This window comes from Rhodnius prolixus, unplaced genomic scaffold (genome assembly GCF_049639745.1).
Source record: "Rhodnius prolixus isolate KJV_2025 unplaced genomic scaffold, Rpr scaffold_5, whole genome shotgun sequence".
NCBI classification, from domain to species: Eukaryota; Metazoa; Arthropoda; class Insecta; order Hemiptera; family Reduviidae; genus Rhodnius; species Rhodnius prolixus.
The window spans coordinates 1,431,157-1,453,090 of record NW_027411624.1 but is presented as its reverse complement, the minus strand read 5'-3'; the positions used below and the strand labels follow the sequence as shown (position 1 = coordinate 1,453,090).

Genomic DNA, 21,934 nt, shown 5'->3' with positions numbered 1-21,934 from the left:
TTCTTACAGCTCACTGCCCCTGGTAATGGACAGTGTTGTCTGTAACGAGAGAACACTGTCCGGAGGCCGGCAGTGCACTAAAAAAAGCTCCGGGCGCCAATAACCTTAGATGTTGACGCGCCTTAAATCATTTAAAATCATAATAAAAATAATAATAATAAAAATAATAATAATAATATGTGCGATAATAATAATAATATGGGTGCAATTGGTTACACTTCACTGGTCATTCCCCCCACCCTTGAGATTTTAAAGACGAGTGATTTAAAGAAATCGACTCTTTAACAAATCTGAAAAAATTAATAAAACCTTCGTCTTCACAGTGCATTATCGCCGCCATGGGTCAGATAAATATGTATAAAACGGATTAACTGTTCAGCCAGACGGAGTTAACGTTTTTTTTAAAAAAGAAAAGATTCGTTCCAGTCCGTCATTGGATTAGTTTTTAAAAATCTTTCTATCGTTCAGCGAACTGCCGCTATTTCTGGATATATTTCTGCCTTGAGGGTAATATCTAAAACAATATAGAGAGAAGATGGATATTTCCGAATTGTAGGGAAGGCCCCTGCCGCCCTGTGGGAGTTAGAAATAGAATTAGTAATCTGGTAGTGGCTGGGGTTGTGCCATATTGGCCGCGAGCTGCAAATCTTCCAAGATATACCGTTATAAGCTGGAACAAAAAACTGGTTCCAGCAAGTCCTAGGGGGGATCTACACGGCGAGGAGTCTGTATCATTGAGCGAGCAGCTGAGGAGGAGGAGAAATGGGTCGAGAAAATCCAATGAAAAGCTCTCACTTGACTTTTCCTTGCCTATTTTCCACAAACTTTGAAGAATAAAATTGAATAAGTTTTCTTTAATAACGTAAATTCGTTTCCGGTGGGTTTAGAGTGGGGATAAGTTTCCTCTGTATTGTTCTGTTTTGTAAAATTCGGATAATTCTAATAAATCATGGAATAGGTGTGGCGCCATGGTAGCAGAGCGGTTATAGGCTAGACCCGCAAAGCTAAGATGTATTTTTGGTTTAGTGGGTTCGATTCCCCGGTCTAGGTATTGGATTAATTTAATGGTTAATATGAGAAATTTACAGTAAAGTATGTTAGGCGTTTATAGGCTAGACCCGCAAAGCTAAGATGTATTGTTGGTTTTGTGGGTTCGATTTTATTTAATGGTTAATAAGAGAAAATAGTAAAGTATGTTAGGTGGTTATAGGCTAGACCCGCAAAGCTCAGATGTATTGTTGGTTTAGTGGGTTCGATTTTATTAAATGGTTAATATGAGAAATTTATAGTAAAGTATGTTAGGTGGTTATAGGCTAGACCCGCAAAGCTAAGATGTATTGCGGTACTAGTCTAACCCTTGGATTTTATTTAATGGTTAATATGAGAAATTTATAGTAAAGTATGTTAGGCGGTTAGAGGCTAGACCCGCAAAGCTAAGATGTATTGCGGTACTAGTCTAACCCTTGGATTTTATTTAATGGTTAATATGAGAAATTTATAGTAAAGTATGTTAGGCGGTTAGAGGCTAGACCCGCAAAGCTAAGATGTATTGCGGTACTAGTCTAACCCTTGGATTTTATTTAATGGTTAATATGAGAAATTTATAGTAAAGTATGTTAGGTGGTTATAGGCTAGACCCGCAAAGCTAAGATGTATTGCTGGTTTAGTGGGTTCGATTCCCTGTCTCTAGGCGTTGGATTTTATTTAATGGTTAATATGAGAAATTTATAGTAAAGTATGTTTGTTAGTCGCCTCCCTCCGTCCACGACACCTAATTGGTAGTTGGACGTAAAGCTCGCCGGAAAAAATAGGCAATAATTTTTTTAATGAAATAGTTGTGTTTAAAAATTCAGAATTTGAAGGCTATACATGAGCAGAAACTCAGGAATTGGTTGTAAGTGAGATCGCCAATATCGATTTTGTTTACACCTGTAAGAACACCGCAGCGCATTCATCTCACTTTAAATAGATTTATAGCGACAAGAGATTTACTGCGGTGTTGGGGGGTGTCTAATGTGAGAACTCACATGATTATGGTCCTATTTAACAACTATTAACATTCTTCTAACAGTCTAGGAGTTTATCCCAGCGTAAAGATGATTCCTCCAGATAATCTAATCTGTGGCAAAGTGGGGGACACAGGAGGAATGGAGATTTGGTTTTTCTGGGAAAGATGTTTTTGTCCGGAAGGTTGGGGATCTAGATACTGGACTAGTCAACAAACCGAGTGTTGCAGTTAAACCCCGGTACTGTAAGTTTCGTATGTTTGAGCATTGTGCGCCGGCGCAATAGGGTGACCTTTGTTCGGAAAAAGGTTCTGAATGTAACTTTTTAAAGAACAAAACCAAACCATCTGTGAACAAATTTTAGGAGAGAAAGAAAAAATAGGAACCAGTTTAACTTAGTATCGGAAGCGAGGAAGCACCAAAACGGAAATTACTTCTTTTGGTTTCCTGTGACGTTTCGGCCAAACTTGAATAACAGAATGAGGCGTAAAATCCGTAAATATGTACTCATATATGTGGTCATGATTAAATTATAGATTGGTAAAGGGGGTTACATTATTGCAAATTACATTGTTACTCGTTATGGACATTGTAAAAGGGGCCCAGCTAATTACGTTTGACCCAGAAAGGGCTACTTTTGCTCCCACTATTTTATACTCGGGATATGTGTGGACAATTTTTAGCTAACCATATGTATTACTTAAAACATCATCGTAATCTCCTAGTTACTGATTGGTTACGCCGTGTTACAGGACAATAGAAGTAATCGTAGACTTCTTCAAATCGTTAGCCTTTCACAGCTAAAGTTATAGAAATTTATATTTTATTCTGCGTCATTATTGTTATATTGTATAATTTAGATTTTTCTCAGATTTAAAACAGCTGTTCGCAAGACATTACGGTACTTGCAGGTTCTACCAACAACCGGAAATGAATCATGATATTATTGTGTTTTTTCAATTGAGTTTTTTTGTCAACTGGATTATGTTTATTGAGAAAGAAACATATGTTTTGGAATTCGGAAGTAAGGTTAGATTCTCCAACAGCCGACCTAAGCGCTTTTTGGTTATTTAATTTTTAAAACAGACACTTTGCTGCGCACGTCAGCATACTTTAGATGATCTTGCAGATATTGGATATACGAAAAATGAAATAAAAATAAATGCGACAGGTCATATGTTACCATGTATCTAATTCTCGTATAGTGCGGTTTGTTATTGGAGCAAATTGGAGCCGGTACATAGTTCAACTTTTAGTTGAACAATACTAACTGGTTCCAGATTCAAGCGCAATGCTTGCACACAAGTGGAACGCCTAATAAATAACTCAAAATAAGATGGCCGAACTATGTTAGTTGAGAGAGTGCCAGTAGAGTTAGTTTTGTAGTTTCAACAGAAACCATTACAGCCGTATCAAAACATCACGCAGTCGCCTGGAGGCTTCTCGAACTGTACGTATGGCCAAGCTCTGGGGAGGACTTTGCTCGCCGCTAATGCTTAGCACAGAACTTTCGTAACCTGAAACCTGTTGTTCCAATTATTTGGATAAATACTTTATAATGGCTTAGATGCAATCTGAGTTAGTTCCAGTTAATAGATGTATTGCTAATCGTAGTCAACTGTCCAGATGGACGAGTAGAGGATTCCAGATCAGTGCAGCCGAGTCCCCGCGACAACTGCGTGTTGATTAACAGTCCTCTGTAGTAAAATCTTCTTAACAAAACAAACAGACAGTTTAAAAAGTAAAGTACTTCATTGATAACATTGATAAATGTAATAGTATAAGTCCCCTCCTAAAGTAGACACCATCGAGACCCCAAAAAGCCGTATCTACATCAAAATTACAGATTGAATGACAATTCATTCATGAAAATCAGTCAATTCATCGATAATTCGAACGATTGCAGTACTTCTTCTTAGTAGGTGTAAAAGCATAATGGCTCTTTAAAGTCACGTAGGGAAGCTTTAACCACCACTACGTGCTAAATTTTATCAAAATCGGGACAAGATTTATAGAGTTATTTAGTATTTAGGATGGAAGATTTGCGAGAAATCGGTCGAATAAAACAAACTCGTCTCTTTGCCAACGTTTCGACAAATATATTGTCCTCTTCAGGGCGTGGCTATGCGGGTTGGTTGAGTTACAGAAACTAACTTATTTAGTATTAAAAAGTTTTACGGGGACCTTACTCGCGTGGAGCTTACTCCCCTCGTAAAGATGCACAGCTTCGAGTCCTCTAAAATGCAATGTGGTTCGGCTTCTTTGTCACCGTTAGGTTCCTCTAGATTACGTCAATGCCAAGATCATATTTTTTCTCGGAAAATGTGTATACCACTAAGAAGGCATTGACGGAGAAACCCGCCGCCTATTAACCAACCAAGAGCAGGCTAGGGGATGGAAAAGGTTGCTAGCCACCAACCCAGAGTCACGCAGAGTTCAGTTGGTTGGCTCCAGCGTTTTGCTCAGAGAGCGTTTGATTCGCAATCGTGTAAAGCCAATCGTCTTTCAAGCAACGCCATGTCGAAAATGGAGTCACTTTTTTTAATAATTTGATTCTAAATTTATAGATATGTTTATAATTCTTATATTTCTTGTTAAAATTTAAGAACTTGGCCAAACAATCTCATGATTAGCTTAGAATCTATTACAAACGCAATAAAATCCTCATCAGCAAATAGTTGGTAATAGTTGAATAGTAATAGTGCCAGTAATGAATTAGTACAACATGTATTAGTGTGTAATAAATATATCTTTGATTATTAATTACCTCAATAACAGTGCAACCCGCTGGAGAAAGAAGAGCCCGTATAACACACGCGATCGCACTGCTGCGGGTGGCTGGACATTTAACTAACAATTTATTATACCCAATCATTCAGGTTACAAACAAGGTTTTAAATGTTAAATAAAAATTGTTGCCAATAAATCAATGAAAAGTATTTTTTTATCGATTTACAGTATTTACTTTCTCTTGAACTTCCTGTAAACTCTGCTGACGAGTAGATTTGATTAAAGTGAGTTAAAACAGCTGATTCTGGCTGAAGCTTTGCTCCCGTTGATACTAAAAAAAAAAAAAATCAGTATAACTTAACAAAAATGAAAAAATTACAGTGCTTAGAAGTGCCACCAGCGACACAAGATCACCATAACGGAAGTGCCACTTTACTAGAATAGAATTTGGACTATAACTGAAGTTTTCTCTCAAAAATCGCTTCCGCCAATTTTCATTGAACTGGTTAGCGTCATACGTACAGACCTATAACTTCTATATAGAATATTTTCCTGGGTTAAGTTCTGTTTTAAAACCAGCATAGTTTTATCACTGCGTAGGATAATTACCAACGGATTATCGAACCAAACTTCCGGATTTGAAGAAGATCGATTGAAGGGAAGTGCCAGTTATTTATCACCGATTAAGGCAGTTTTGGTTGATTTTTATTATTATTTTTTTAAATGGTTGCAATGATTTCCTTTAAAACCTTTGATTGTATCCGTCCTAGCTGGCTGTTTATTGTATCTCTGACCGGAATCGGACCTTCATCCATTATCAGAGTTAGATGAATCAGATTTGGTCTTCACTTCAAGTATAGTGCGAGATGGTAAACACAAGTTCAGTTCAAAATTTCTTCTCCCCCTCTACCTGTAATGTGATGGCACTACCAATCGATTGATAACTTTGTTCGCGATTTCTAGGAACAAATCTTTCAGTCATTATCAATGCATCGTTGTAGATTTCTACTTAGAAAACCATGCTCATATATTATTTTAATTTTCCTTGCGCATATCTTCAGTCAAGTGCGATTTATAATTTCTCCTGTGAACTCTATTTGAGATGAAAAAGAGCTGGCGATAAATGTGATTGCAAACAATGCACGAATTTGATTCGGATGTGGCATGTTTGGATGTAAGTCTCTCCTAAAATCCGTCAGGCAAACAACAAACATTGAGTACTAAGGGATTTTTGAGAGCTATATAATGATTTGAATCCCTTGGGAACCTGAGGATTTGTCAGCCAATCTTCTCAAGAAGAAGTGCCCGTACGAGGGATCTACACTTTTTAATGGACAATTTGTAACCAATCCCAGCAGTTTATTTTTTTTTAAAAAAAAGAGGCAAATCTCCAGACTAGATGTTCCTTATATTCACCTGTCTTAGCATAATCGCCGGCGATTGAAGGACATCTAAATAGAGGCTCCGTTAGATAAATCATTTTTAGTTTTAGTTTTAATATCGAGGAATATTAAATATTAATAAATTTGCATTTTTGCAACAGAATCAGCTCATCGCCCTGTATTTTGCCTCGATTATCCACCATATCTTTAATATTAATTTATTTTTTAAAGTTAAATTAAAACTAAATTAAAATTAGAAACTAAGTAAATAAAAACTGTCAGTTTAATAAACTAATTCTTTAACCGGGTCGTAATTATTATGCAAACGTCTTTAAATTAAAATGTTTCAAAATTAGAATTTAAATTAACTGAAAGATGACGTTTAATGAAAAGGAATGATGCTTAGATTAGTGCCGCTATTTCTTAAAATTAATTTATCGTGTCACAATTGGACACAATGTTAATTAATTGTTTACGATGGTGGTCCATTTTGGTTGGGAGTGCTTGAATCTGCAAGTTAAGTTGCAAAGAACTCTTCTAGGAGGAATATAGTGGGGAATCTTGAATGAAGATTCTACATCCTGCTTGTTGGCGCAGTTCATGAGACAGAACAGGATCACAGTCGAATGGTGCGACATCTGCGGAATTGGAACAACCCAAAGAGCATATTTCCGTGGAAAATCTAACTTGAAAAACTGTGAAAAACAATTGCAGATTTCGCAGGGATTAGAGAATGTAATCATCCTCAAATATAAAGGCAAACATTTATGTATTTTAGTCATTTATTATTTATTTGTATCCAAATAGTACTTCTCAATTATCGTATATAAGCAATTTACAATGACATCCGCCTCAGGCACCTTACGTGAATCCATCGAACTATACCGGACATACAGAGAAGGAAAATAAATGATTTTCTTATTTTAAAGAGAAAGTAAACAAAAGGAAGTACTACCTTCGTCAAATTTTAGAAATTTATTATCATCGGAAAAGTAATTTGATTTGCGTCGTACGTAACAGATAACCGGAAATAAATTGCATCCTAGGAAGGGGGGCTGCCATTGTTCAGGATATCGATGGAAAAGGGAAGGAAGGTGGAGACTGCATTGACAAGTGGAACCTGTCAAACCGCCACGGCCAGCTTGGGAGTTTCTAATCTATTGTATTTCCCCTTAAAATATGGACGATCTTTGGCGCAGAGTTATACGTTATAAAGTACAATAAAACAATAAAAAGGACCATAAGAGTCGCGTACCATCTGGTCCATTATTAACCAGATCTACGGTGATAAATCAATGGTGCGGCACGAAGTCCATCTGACACAAACCCACATTCCAAGAGTGCTGCGACTTCTTAGGCGGCCGGGTGTCTCCTCCTTTAAACCTCTAAATACAGTTATACTAGTTTGCATAGTGTACCAAAGATGGCGGCTACCGCATCAGCTGATACATTCCAAAAGGTAACCTATTACTAATTATGGTGAAAAACAGTGGATTAAATTTTGGAAAGATCATTAGATCACAGTTTTTCATTTCTGGTGTCACAATATTGGAACACACGAAAAACTTCTCTTTTTTTGGACTCAATAGCGACCGACAATCTTTGTATTTCCGGTGGAAAGTTGGTACGATCGCAACACTTACCCTAGTTGCAGTAAAAGGAAGTGGAAAATATGTGAAAACTCGCATGACTTCCACTTACAGATTCTTACGCTTCTATCTCATCAGCCACCGGATATTTTATTATTTCTTAATAAGGTTATACAGTTAAAAGAAGCTTACATTACGTACATTGAAATGACGCACATCCTCCTCGTAATCTACGCTAAAAAGAATTTTCACCAGGAAAATGGGTAAACTAAAAGTTCTAAAATCTATTTTTTTTTTTGTGTGTGTGATTTATGTTTCCAAGTTACCAAAAATTGAAGGAGAAAATCTTTAAAATATTGAAAACGTCTCCGTTAACTTGGCCGATTTTTCACATTAAATTGGGAAAAAATCAGTCTTACATTTGATTCTTATAAAGGCGGCCAGCAAGTACGCTATGTGGAAGTAACACTTTGAAGGGTCCATTTCACCGCCCTTTCTCCAATTTTCCTGGGCAAAATTGTTGAAAAAAACATCGATTTGAACGAGAAAATTAGAGAATCAGCTGTTTTTACAAAAATGTTACTGCTGTTTTCAAGAATTTGTTTTTTTAAATCGTTTCCGTTGTACTTCCGGTTGTTGGCACTGATACGAGAAATAAGAAAATTTGAAAGCACTTCCTATTTTCTGGGTAATGCTGCTTAGACGGCCCCCACTATTTAATTAAACTCAATTTGATCGATTTAAAGTTCGATCATAATATCTTCTCTCATGCCTTAGGGGAAGTGAAAGGTCAAGCTTTGAACTTACCACGTCATTTCCGTTTTAGCTATTATCATATGTTTGTGTCATTCATTACGTAGTTTTCAGTTTTAAGAAAATTATGCGTCGATAAATCACTATGGCCTCTTTCTTTTCCTTGTAAATAATGTTTTGATAACTGACTACTAACTATGTTTCAACATCCTCTGTTATTATTTAAGAGATAGGTTTGTAATTTGCATAGGGAGGTTTCACTGTGTTCGTGTCGATGTGTAGAAAAACCAAATGCGTTTATTGGCTACAAGATCTCTGCGGCCAAAGATGGGGGGGACTTATCAATCAGCCATGGTCGACCTTTGCCCTTTTAGTGGATAGTCGGGGTCAAGAATTCGTTTAAAGTGGGCCACCGAGTGTCTATCGTTCGCTGTGCTAGCCAATTGCTAATGATAGAGACTCTTGGAACAGAAAGAGTCGCATGATTTTGCTAGGACTGTGTGAATGAAGCTGTTACTGAAGCTGACTGACACCTTAAGCACCCTGGGCGTAGTTGAAGGTACCAAGTGACAAAAGATACTTGCTGCGAGTAACAGCAAGTGTTGCAATAGTGTCAAAATGGAGTTTTACCGGAAGTACAATCTCTTGAAAAAACCTTGCTTGAACGATTACAAGTTTAGAGGAAATTTCTTGTACAGATATCTTGTTGTCCCTGCAGGCATCCCAGCCTAACTGATAAAACCACCCACAATTCTGATACTACTAAAACTAATGCAATACGCACAGGACCATCATTGATAGTTGACATGCGCAACTATTTGGGTTTAGCGAACCCAAAATGGTAAACCCGAGCTTAACGCAATGACAAGAATGCAGCCTTCGTGTTATCAACTGATTCGAACTTGGGAGAGAGAAGGGATGATTAGATTAGGCTAACTGCAGGCTCCGCTCTCTTACTTTCTCCCTTTAAAAGTGTTGAAGAGGAGGAATGCTCTCTGGGAGGCATTAGCTGGAGAGGTCTGACATCCCGATCGGGCAGTCCCCGGTAGACCCTACCACTTCTTAATTTGGGATGCCTTTTTTATGGAACATCATGGAAGGGTGCTACGCGAAGAAATGCATTGGAAATAGGAAGAGATAATCTCTAATTGCAGGCTCTCCGTTCTAACTGGGGCTCGCGCCAGTGGATGGTGCCCTATAGATCCTTGGGTACCTTCTAAAAAGAACATACATATATGTTAAAACTATTAAGTGAAATAAAATGTGTTTTTAAATTTGCTTGTTAGAGGGGGGAGAAAGACTGCACTGCAATCTAGCCATATTACTTACAACTAATCACATATTAACTACATCAGTACCTGAATACTACGTATTGTGCTTAGATAAGTACCTATCCCCGTACATAATACATATATATTGTAGGCGAGTAAATTATGCAAGAATCTTGTTGTGTAGTTGATGCTGATGTGGATGAATGGGTGAGAATTATGAATGGGTTTGGACAGCGCTATGGTGGAGGCGCGCCTGAGTCTGCACGATTTTGCTTAGTCTGCAAACCTTAGCGCGGGTGTGTCAGTTAGAGAAAGAAGGAAGAGGTGGTGCTAATTTGCACAGGAAATTGCGTGTCGACAGACCACGACTTTTGGCAACCACCCCGCCCCTCACCGCCCAGCCATCACAAGGCGAGCGGTAAAGCTGATTTTTTTTTTTTAATGATTTTTGCACACAAGGCGGTTGTAAATACAAGGGCCAAGAGGTTCTCCCGAGTTTGTAGATTTGAGTGTGCGCATGATTATGTACAGTGTGTAGACGAACGATCACTAGAGAGACAATGCATCTGCTGCGATATTGCCGCGACTCAATGCCGCGTCAGGGTGGCCATGTTTGCTCTTGTAACACTATCACTGACCTTTGCCAATTCTAAGCGACAATAAAACTTTATATGCATTTTTAAACTCCACCATTACTTTTTACAACTCTTCGAATACATTAGTAATATCAAATGAAACTGCGACTCGATCAGTTTACTTTCGGTTCCTTCGCTGCAGTCTGATCTGTACTTCCTCTTCCACCTGGTAAAAACTGTAGGAGGAAGTAGTGCAATCGTGCGGAAATCACTTCATTACATTTCCTCATCTTTTTTTTAAATTTATTTTGTAATTTACAATCTGTATAAATATATACAATAAGTAAATGGGATGTAAATAAGATGAACTGGAGCGGGAAGAGCAGGAGGAGAGGAGCTACCCAGCGGTAGCACTCTCTATATGAGATAGGGGAATGTGAAAAGGAGAGTAATAGCGTTTAGTTCTTCAGATAGTAAGGAAGTCGCGGTGGGGCCACTGGCGATTCAGTCGGCGAGGAGTATTAGGGATGTCAGAGGAGGCGAGAGAATGTACAAGAGGATTAGAGTAAATTGAGAGAGCAGTCCTCTTATCGTAAAATTAGTTTTTACAAATTGCTCACCATGTATTGCATGCGTACCTATCTGTACGGTAATATTTGGGCTCAAAACTACTCAGAAAAACATTCCCTTTAGATCTATTTTGCTCACTCCACTCTAAGGCCCTATAATAAACCTTTTGGATCAAACATTACGCAATTTTTTAAAACTGTAAATTACAGTGACATTTCCGGAATGGAAGTCTATCCCTATCCCAATAAAGTTTTAGACCTGTTCGTGTGAAAATGACCAATAGTATGGTTTGTCAGTTGTTTAATATTTTTATTTTTTATCTCTTGTTAATGTAGCATAATTGTATTTTATTTTATAATCATATTCATAATCAACATATTTAAATCAATGTAAAAAAAAAGTTAGGTGTACTTATTTTAGTCTTTATTTAGAGTACTCGAGGCTTGATCGGTAGTTTGGGTTTAAAGCCCGCCTGAAGAAAAAAAAAATAGGCATTCGTATTCAAAAAAGTAGCTTAAACAAGAATTTCAGGTTTAAACTCAATTCTAATAAAAAAAATTTGCACTCTTCCTGTTGGCGGGGGGTGCAGGAGGAGAAAATTACAACCATAACCGCTCCACCTGCGTGACCAGTCTTGGGTAAACACTTGGCCCAGGTATATACCAGAGCTACGGACTGCCAGTCAGTCATCTACAACATTTTAATTAAAGTTTCCTTTTTAATTAATTCAAATGTTACAATATTAGTTTTATACTTTACCAAGAGTACAGTTATGTTCATTTAATATTTTAATAAAAAGATTTTGTAATATAAAAGGAAATCTGTTTTAGTTTTCGAATTTATACGATGTGTTTAAATTTCAAGACAGCTGTTTAAGTTACAATTTAAAAGTAAAGTAATGACGAGTTTGTCAGAGGCGTTTTACGTCTAACTACCCCCAAATTAGTTAAGTATCGTGTATGGAGGCGATTAGCGAACATACTTTACTGTAAATTTCTCATATTAACCATTAAATAAAATCCAAGACCTAGACCGGGGGAATCGAACCCACTAAACCAACAATACATCTTAGCTTTGCAGGTCTAGCCTATAACCGCCTAACTTACTTTACTATAAATTTCTCATATTAACCATTAAATAAAATCTAAAGCCTTGATCGGGAGAATCGAACCCACTAAACCAACAATACATCTTAGCTTTGCAGGTCTAGCCTATAACCGCCTAACTTACTTTACTATAAATTTCTCATATTAACCATTAAATAAAATCTAAAGCCTTGATCGGGAGAATCGAACCCACTAAACCAACAATACATCTTAGCTTTGCAGGTCTAGCCTATAACCGCCTAACTTACTTTACTATAAATTTCTCATATTAACCATTAAATAAAATCTAAAGCCTTGATCGGGAGAATCGAACCCACTAAACCAACAATACATCTTAGCATTGCGGGTCTAGCCTATAACCGCCTAACTTACTTTACTATAAATTTCTCATATTAACCATTAAATAAAATCCAAGACCTAGACCGGGGGAATCGAACCCACTAAACCAACAATACATCTTAGCTTTGCAGGTCTAGCCTATAACCGCCTAACTTACTTTACTATAAATTTCTCATATTAACCATTAAATAAAATCTAAAGCCTTGATCGGGAGAATCGAACCCACTAAACCAACAATACATCTTAGCTTTGCAGGTCTAGCCTATAACCGCCTAACTTACTTTACTATAAATTTCTCATATTAACCATTAAATAAAATCTAAAGCCTTTATCGGGAGAATCGAACCCACTAAACCAACAATACATCTTAGCTTTGCAGGTCTAGCCTATAACCGCCTAACTTACTTTACTATAAATTTCTCATATTAACCATTAAATAAAATCTAAAGCCTTGATCGGGAGAATCGAACCCACTAAACCAACAATACATCTTAGCTTTGCAGGTCTAGCCTATAACCGCCTAACTTACTTTACTATAAATTTCTCATATTAACCATTAAATAAAATCTAAAGCCTTGATCGGGAGAATCGAACCCACTAAACCAACAATACATCTTAGCTTTGCGGGTCTAGCCTATAATCGCCCAACATACTTTACTGTAAATTTCTCATATTAACCATTAAATAAAAATCTATGGGCTAGACCGGGGGAATCGAACCCACTAAACCAACAATACATCTTAGCTTTGCGGGTCTAGCCTGTAACCGCCTAACTTACTTTACTATAAATTTCTCATATTAACCATTAATTAAAATCCAAGACCTAGACCAGGGGGAATCGAACCCACTAAACCAACAATACATCTTAGCATTGCGGGTCTAGCCTACGAGGGGGTACCCAAAAATAACCGGAATTGCGTTGCCGCGCATGGAGCTTATGTAGTACGCATTTCTGCCGCTAGACGTGTATAGCGCAATTCCTTGCCAGTTCAGTCCTGCCTGTGTTGTCTGCCTGGCTTGTTCTGTTCATCTGCAGTGATTGTTTTTACCAGCGCTGTTTTGTTCTTTTTTCGTTTTTTATGATGGCAAGTTTAAGTGAACAACGTGCAGCTCTGAAATTTTGTTTTCTACTCGGCAAAAATGCTGCTGAAAGTGTTTTAATGTTGAAAACAGCTTACAAAGATGACGCTATGGGAAAAACTCAAGTATATGAGTGGTTTACTCGGTTTAAAACTGGCAACATGTCGATTGATGACAAACCTCGTTCTGGACGTCCATCAACTGCCCGAATCGACGAAAATGTTGAAAAAATTCGAGAGCTGGTGTTCACAGACCGTCGACAGACAATTGATCAACTGTCAGAGAGTAGTGGGTTATCTTGGAGCTCGGTTCAGCGAATTTTAACGGAAGATTTGGGGATGAAAAGGGTTGCTGCCAAGTTTGTTCCTCGAGTTCTGACTGACAATCAAAAAGAACATCGAGTTGAAACATGTCGTGCTTTGAAACAACAGCTTGAAACTGATCCAGACTTTCTGTCAAAGGTCATTCATTACTGGTGATGAGTCATGGTGCTATGGTTATGACCCAGAAATAAAGCAACAGTCGAGCCAATGGAAGACGTCATCTTCACCCCGACCAAAAAAATGTCGTCAAGTCAAACATCAAAACAATGCTGATTTGCTTTTTTGATGCCAAAGGCGTAGTCCATTCAGAGTTTGTCCCCCCAGGTCAGACCGTCAATCAAACCTTGTATTTGGAAGTTTTGAAAAGATTGCGCAATAGTGTTCCCCAAAAAAGACCCGATTTGTGGCAAACAGGAGACTGGTTCTTCCACCACGACAATGCACCTGCACACACAGCCATCTCTGTTACACAGTTTTTGGCTAATAATGGCATGGTTCCGCTGCCCCACGCACCTTACTCGCCTGACCTGGCTCCGTGCGACTTTTTCTTATTTCCACGCATGAAAAAGGGCATGAAAGGTCACCGATTTGACAACATTGAAGAGGTCAAGAAAAAAACGAAGAAGGAGCTGTCAGCCATTTCTAAAGATGACTACAAAAAATGTTTCGAACAGTGGAAGCACCGGTGGGACAAATGTATTAGTTGTAATGGAGAGTATTTTGAAGGGGATAAGGTTGTTCTGTAAAAAATTTGTAAATAAATAGCTTTTAAAAAATAATTCCGGTTTTTTTTGGGTACCCCCTCGTATAACCGCCTAACTTACTTTACTATAAATTTCTCATATTAACCATTAAATAGATTTTACCTTTCTCCTCGCTAGATGGCGATAATCCTACAGAAATTTTTTATATACATTTATTGCATGTCGCATACAACGCTCGTTTGATTTTTAAATGCGCAAAAGTAGTGGATTTCACAAATTGTGTATGTGAGTCTGTTTGTACGAAGCCAAAACTGGAAAAAAGAATATTTCTGTTAGTCCAAATTGTATATGTCGTGTAGGTGTCACCAGGGTATTCTATCAGTGGGTTTTGGTCCAAAAAGTCCATCCACCGGAAGTGCCACCGATTTGAATTTTTAACTTTTTGGGAAAAACAATAGCTGAGTCAAAATCTCTAGAGTAAAGGAAGAATACACAACAGACTGGACGAAGTAATCTTGACGATGGTGGGGTCGTGTTTGGATAAGTGTGTGTCTATGAACATTGAATGATGCTGCTGTTTGATGATCATGATGGCATGATGATTAGTCCTTGGCCAACGATCTTTAAGAAGACGTGATCAGATCGCCACTTCACTGATCACGATTTGGTCGTCCAACTTCTCTTTAATACTTTGTTATCTTATTCTCGGAGTCGCTGACAATGCATACAACTATTGCATTAGGATTTGAAGTGTTGCTAGCTCATTTCACTATTTACTCACACCACTGCTGTTTGTTCTGCTAGAATGGCCAACCTGATCGTGCAATACGTTGTTAACATTACATGCTGTTTGTTTGGCCAAATTTTTCATCTCCCAAAGAGGTTGTTGAACAAAAAAAAAAGGAAGTAAATCGAATATGTCTCGGAATCGAATATTCACCGGAAATAAATTTTCGACTTCCTTTAAAGGCTTTTACGAATTGATCTGTTTGAATGATATGGTAAATAGGAATGATCGCTGTGTTCAAATTTGCTCCTTAATTTAGGTGGCAACGGAAACTGAATCAATTTTTCCATTTTTGGGTTTCGCCCAAATACTGGCTTAAACTTAATAAACTCACTTCCTGATAACATCGGTAGCAATTTCAGTGTTCTTATGTTCTCCTTTAGCAAAATTAGTCACCTGCAGCAATGGTTACAATGTACTGAAATAGCACTTTAGATAGAAGCTAACAGGAATGCATTTCACTGAATAGAGATCCTAGACAAGAGTTGTGAGTGTAGAGTAACTCAGAACTGACCAATCCGCGCTATCTATTGGCAAAGCAACAAAACTCGCACACTAACCTTCCGTCTTGAATATCTTTAGAAAGAATTAATCGCAGAATTTCAACAAAATGTTTATTCAATAATTTTTGGATAACCAGTTTTCATTGAAAGGCGATCTACCATCTTATCATCACTTCAAGGCGGACTTTTGACCCACTCCTAAGCAGATTTTATTTGTTTTTTTTTTCTTTCTATTTCCCTAAAATCATACAAATCTAATCATTAGACAAATTTGTAAGAACCACTTCTTTCAAACTCAAAGGGCTCTCAAAACTAATATTTCCGGAAAATAAAAAGTACAATTAATGTTTTTGTTGTTGTTTGTGGGTAGGTGTTTGTTATTTTTGTAGGTGGGTGTTTGTTATTTGTAGGTGGGTGTTTGTTATTTGTAGGTGGGTGTTTGTTATTTGTAGGTGGGTGGTTATTTGTAGGTGGGTCTTGGTTATTTGTAGGTGGGTCTTGGTTATTTGTAGGTGGGTCTTGGTTATTTGTAGGTGGGTGTTTGTTATTTGTAGGTGGGTGTTTGTTATTTGTAGGTAGGTTTTTGTTATTTGTAGGTGGCTGTTTATTTGTAGGTGGGTCTTGGTTATTTGTAGGTGGGTCTTGGTTATTTGTAGGTGGGCCTTGGTTATTTGTAGGTGGGTGTTTGTTATTTGTAGGTGGGTGTTTGTTATTTGTAGGTGGGTTTTTGTTATTTGTAGGTGGGTGATTATTTGTAGGTGGGTCTTGGTTATTTGTAGGTGGGTCTTGGTTATTTGTAGGTGGGTGTTTATTTGTAGGTGGGTCTTGGTTATTTGTAGGTGGGTGTTTGTTATTTTTGTAGGTGGGTCTTTGTTATTTGTAGGTGGGTGGTTATTTGTAGGTGGCTGTTTATTTGTAGGTGGGTCTTGGTTATTTGTAGGTGGGTCTTGGTTATTTGTAGGTGGGTCTTGGTTATTTGTAAGTGGGTGTTTGTTATTTGTAGGTGGGTGGTTATTTGTAGGTGGGTGTTTATCTGTAGGTGGGTCTTGGTTATTTGTAGGTGGGTGTTTGTTATTTTTGTAGGTGGGTCTTGGTTATTTGTAGGTGGGTGTTTGTTATTTTTGTAGGTGGGTGTTTGTTATTTGTAGGTGGGTGTTTGTTATTTGTAGAAAAAAAAAGGTGTTATTTTAATGATTATCCAGTTTGTTCGTTTGTAAGCTGTATTGTTGTTAGCAATTTGCCTCCTTAGTTGGCAGGTGTTTGTATTTGGGGTCCGTGATTTGGTTGCATGGACGATAGTCGGTGGGCGGGGAGAGGGGTGAAGCGCGAACAGGTAGAATAAAACGGAAACGTTGTGTAGAAAAGCGTGAGTAATAAAGTGTGCAGAGATCACGAGAGATGTTGCCAACACACAACTATCGCAACTTTGTTATCTGTTAGTGCGCTGTGTCTGTGTTATTGGGATCAGGTAGAGACCCGTTACTATCCAAGTTATCTCTCTCTCTCTCTGTGTGTGTATGTGTTGGTCGGTTTGTCTGTTAGGTGTGCATGTGTGTGTGTGTGTGTATGCTTAGGTACTACTACACCCTTTGTGTACAAGTTCCATGCTACAACCACTGTGTGTCGCCGCTGCGATATATCTTTTGAGTATGCACTAACCTACAACCTTTACCACCAGTTGCAACAACTGCATAACTATAAAACTCCTAACTATATAATACAAGATTATTATAAATATTACTACATATATTGAGAGGGTGTGCACGTGTATATGCGAGGCTACAAACACATTCACACATGGCGTTGGTATTATTGAATTTATAATAAAGCAGGAAGAACACGTTTGTTTTGTTTACATGTTCTCTTTAATAAATAAAGTTAAGTATGTCGTAAATCGAACATTTTCTTAAGTTCATTTATATATATATATATATATATACATATATATTTTTTTTTATTTTATTAATCATTTATTTAGTTACAATCAACGCATTTTGCGTTATAAGCAACAAGAGTAACAATAAATTACACATATCAGAGTGGAGAAGTTACCCAGCGGTAACACTCCAAAAACATTCAAAATTCTACTGACTCTCATCATCAGAGAGGAGATCGTGAGGCCATTGTCTTTTAAGACGTCTGGAAGTGTTGTCTGGAAATGTTCTTGAAGATAGATGTTGTACCAGTGGATTGTGATGAGATTGAATGCTAAGATGGAATTTTTTGTATCACATTTTAGCCACTTGTGTTGCACAAAAGGAATGTTCAAGTATGTGTGAATGGTTTGATTGGTGACGTAGAAAGGAGCGTTAACTATAGAACGAAACATTTTAGATTGCAAGGATTGGATCCTTTGCAGATTTGAGCGTTTGGTTGAATCCCACACAGTTCGATGCCATAAGCCCAGACTGGCTTTAATATACCTTACATATATAAGTCTTTTGTTGTCCAGAGTGAGTTTTGATCTGTTGTCGAGTAGTCTTTTCAGTTGTCGGAAGCGTCTGTTGAGTTCTGTTCTCTTAAGTCGAGTGTGAGGGTTCTATGTAAGATATGTATATATAACTATAAATTTAAATTAATCTAGAAATAATTAGAAATTTACAGGTTGCAAACGTTTTTGCGTAATCGAACAGTTCCTACTGGTTGTGCCGATTTTGTTTTAATACCGGTAACAGATTTTTAAATCACCATAGTTCGAAAGAAAAGTTATTTTAGAAAATGATCTCGTTCTGTGTATGTTTGTATGTACTAAACCATCCACTTCTTCAGGGCGAATATTCCCCCCAGTCTGTTTAACAACACGAACAACCCTGTTACTCCAATACACATAGGGCCTGAAAATAATGTGTGCAATTGTTTGGGGTTTAGCGAATCCACGCTCCTATTCGAGCTCATTAGGGAGCCACTGCAGATCTTTTAGGCTGAATGAGCTTATAGTCACTCCTTTTTCTTATCTTCTATGTGTTTCAAACTCGAAACGTAGTATGGACGTAGAGTAGTTTTTAAAGAGATTCTAGGATAGCGAATACGTCACGCTTCTTTCAACAGCAACTAATTTGAAATCAACTCACATTTTGGGGGTTCGAATTCTCCCATGAGAAAATTCTATTACATTAATTAAAATCGATTAATCGCAATCAGAGATACTCAAGTGGAACAGATTTTGTGCAACTTTTCAAAGACTGTAACCTTTACAAGTTGTATAACCAGCATTCGTATGAAAATAACCTATCACGACAGCTGGTTGTATTTGCCTCTCTCTCCATTGTTTTTATAATGGCGGGAATCTATGTTTAGGCGGCGGCAGAGAGCAGGGTTGTTCAGCTTCCTTTTAATAATAAATACTCAGGATCTGTGTGCAAACAGCGCTCGACAGGCTGTGTGTGATTCCCTTATCTTTACTGCAGTTAGCTGGCTGCTTGTATGCAAGTTCGTGTGCATTCCTCATATCAGGTATGCATCGGAGTGCACCTGTTCCCTCTATATCTGTGCACCGTTGGTCATATTACTTTATGTTTGCCATATAATAAAGGGACACAGTCTGTATGCATTTTCATCTTATAAGTAGAGATTCTTGAGTATATTTTTAGAATTCTAATGCTGTTGAATATATAGGTTACATTCAGTGTAAAAAGAAAAACATGCTGACTAGTAAACTCGCGTGAAAATGGGGAAAAACTATTTTCCAAAATAATTTAAGAAAAACTCATTAACCAATTCAGTGGACTTACTTCTCTTCCGGTTATACAATAGATTTTCGTAAAAACTTGCTACTTTCATTGGTAACATCCGTTTCACGGAAAAGAAGTGTATTTACAAATTGACGCCTTATTGAAGTGAAAATCACTGAGGAAAAACAAGTTTTCAAAATGAGTAAAGTTATGCTCTTTTACACTCCAGTTCAGCTATAGACAAAGGGGTGACGTGTTGTTGCGATTGTAAATCGAGTGTTAAAAAATACCTTACTTTGGTGTCAGATAATTTCTTATTTTCAAACGTATTAAATTAGTTCATAATTGTATGTAAAATATTTGAATGACTTAATACTGATTCTTTGACGCAACCGTGAAATAATGTTACAATTATTCAATCTAAAGTTGAGGTTAAATTATTACTCACCAGGGATCTCATTTTTAGCTCTAATTTTTAAATGCAACATTTAATTTCAGTTATTTAATGTCATTTTTGCCTACTTTAACTAGTTCAACGGCATAAAATTATTAAAATTCTTCGGTGTGCTATTCTCATTTGTTATATTAAATTGTTTTGTTTTCAGCATACCTTAACCGGGCATTGTGGCAAGGTGCTTGCAGCAAAATTCTTAAACGAAATGACCCGAGTAGTGACGGGATCTCACGATCGTACCCTTAAAGTCTGGGACCTCAGGAGCAGAGCCTGTGAGTAGTATCCAATGTTAAAGTAGAATATTAATTTAATAATAAAAAAAAAGGGTATAATTAATTAATTTACATCAATTTCAACCAGGATTTTCCTCGAAATTAATTTTCAGGTGTAGAAACCAAATTCGCTGGATCTTCCTGTAATGACGTAGTCAATTCCGATTCAGCAGGAACCACAATAATTAGCGGCCATTTTGATAAGAAAATCCGATTCTGGGACACCCGAACAGAGCAGAATATTAATGAGATTGTCGTCCAGGGTAGAGTGACATCGTTAGATTTATCCAGAGGTTAGTTTGTTTTTTTTTTTACCCTTTATTTTCTTCGCTAAATTGTAGAAACTGACTTTTTATTATCCTGCAGCTGTAAAATTGAAATAAGATGGCCATCATTAGACTGTGCCGGAAGGATACGAGCCCTATCTATGTAATGGCTAAACTGAAGTTCCGAACAGTTCCCAGAGATCTAAAAACACAAGCCAGATCTAGGACAGTTATCAAACTATTTGGACCGAAGGTCCCAAACACTTCTAACAAGTTTTTTGTTCAAACCGCCGTCATACCTCCGTCATGTGCTGCGCTCAAGTGGCCGAAATTCGGAACTTAGAGAACATTGTTTTTTTATTCTCTCTGCTCCCAAAACTTCAATGTTTTTATACAAACTTTATTGCTTCAATATTATATAATAATTAATATTATTTTTTAAATGAATTTTACAGATGCGAAAACTCTTCTCTGTTGCGTTCGGGATGATACCCTTCGTCTGGTTGATCTAAGAGCCAATCAGATATTGCAAACCTACAGGTAAATTTTCATAGCTTTTTACTTTCCCTTTTAATAGGTAATAGTAACAGGTATTTCGAACATATCAGATTTTCGATCCGATCTCAGGCCCCCGTCCCCAAAATAAAATATCTAAAAAAAAAATCTCAAACACTAAAATCCGCAAGATTAAACCCTTTGACTTTGCAGGTACCTGACTACAACCTAGCGATCCCTCATCCGGAAATACCTCTATCGTGCGGATTTTTCACTTTTTTTTGGATTATCTCAAAAATGACATCAAAGATTTTCTTGAAACTGTTTACAAGATTATAAACTTTGGAACCTTTTCCAGGAAAATATTATTAGTATCACTACTGGAAGCCGGGGATGGTTAGAATCTACTTAAGCACCATTTCATTATAATGTGCAGATTTGTGCATCCTAAAAGAGGGTGAAATGTGTAGCTTAGAGTCCCAGAGTTTGATGAAAATTCCACGACTTGAAGATTTTCCGTAAAATTAAATGAGATTTCCTTGAAAATAGCTTCAAAGTAATTGCCTATATTTCCAGGCGAGGCTTTACGTCCACCTGCCAATTAGGTGTCGTGGACGGAGGCGACTAGCAAACATACTTTACTACAAAATTTCTTTTATTAGCCATTAAATAAGATCCAAGGCCTAAGACTGGGAATCGAACCCAATACTACAATACTTATTACCTTTACAGGTCTCGCCTCTATCCGTTCGGCTACCATGGAGCCTAAAATAGCTTAAATTCTTATCCCTTTTCCTTAACTATTTCGATTTTAAGGGACCCTTGGAACAAGAAATGGATGTTCTTTCATTCTCTTAAGTACAGCATACTGACCGGCTCTGTGAGTTCTATATTTTATTTTAAAGAGCAGTTAAATTGAATAAATTGCAGTTGAATGCGCAGAAAATTCCATAAATACCGGGTTTTCCGGTACTATTATACTGTTCCACAATACTCTACGGGTTTTGTTTTCACTCTTCTGAGACTTTTCCATAATTGCCACCTAAATTTTCTCCAGT

At 37.3% G+C, this 21,934-nt stretch overlaps 2 protein-coding genes across 6 annotated transcripts in view; one reads left to right on the top strand and one right to left on the bottom strand.

Annotated features, from left to right (window-relative positions):
• Window positions 1-21,934, top strand: part of Atg16 (Autophagy-related 16) — a 351,557-nt gene that overhangs the window by 323,688 nt on the left and 5,935 nt on the right. The window contains exons 9-11 of the mRNA XM_074137311.1: window positions 19,995-20,115; window positions 20,229-20,408; window positions 20,837-20,921. Coding sequence (XP_073993412.1) covers window positions 19,995-20,115; window positions 20,229-20,408; window positions 20,837-20,921 — 386 coding nt within the window. The remainder of the gene's footprint in view (window positions 1-19,994; window positions 20,116-20,228; window positions 20,409-20,836; window positions 20,922-21,934) is intronic.
• Window positions 4,949-21,934, bottom strand: part of IntS6 (integrator complex subunit 6) — a 38,070-nt gene continuing 21,084 nt past the window's right edge. The window contains exons 18-19 of one of the 5 annotated variants that reach the window (XM_074137296.1): window positions 14,591-14,739; window positions 11,288-11,566 (exon numbers count right to left, since the gene is read on the bottom strand). In XM_074137296.1, the coding sequence (XP_073993397.1) occupies window positions 14,631-14,739 (109 nt within the window). In that variant the 3' untranslated portion in view covers window positions 11,288-11,566; window positions 14,591-14,630. Of the gene's footprint in view, window positions 5,068-11,287; window positions 11,567-14,590; window positions 14,740-15,901; window positions 15,957-20,348; window positions 20,482-21,934 lie in introns of those variants that run through there. The other 4 variants (XM_074137298.1, XM_074137301.1, XM_074137299.1 and 1 more) reach the window with 4 other exon arrangements.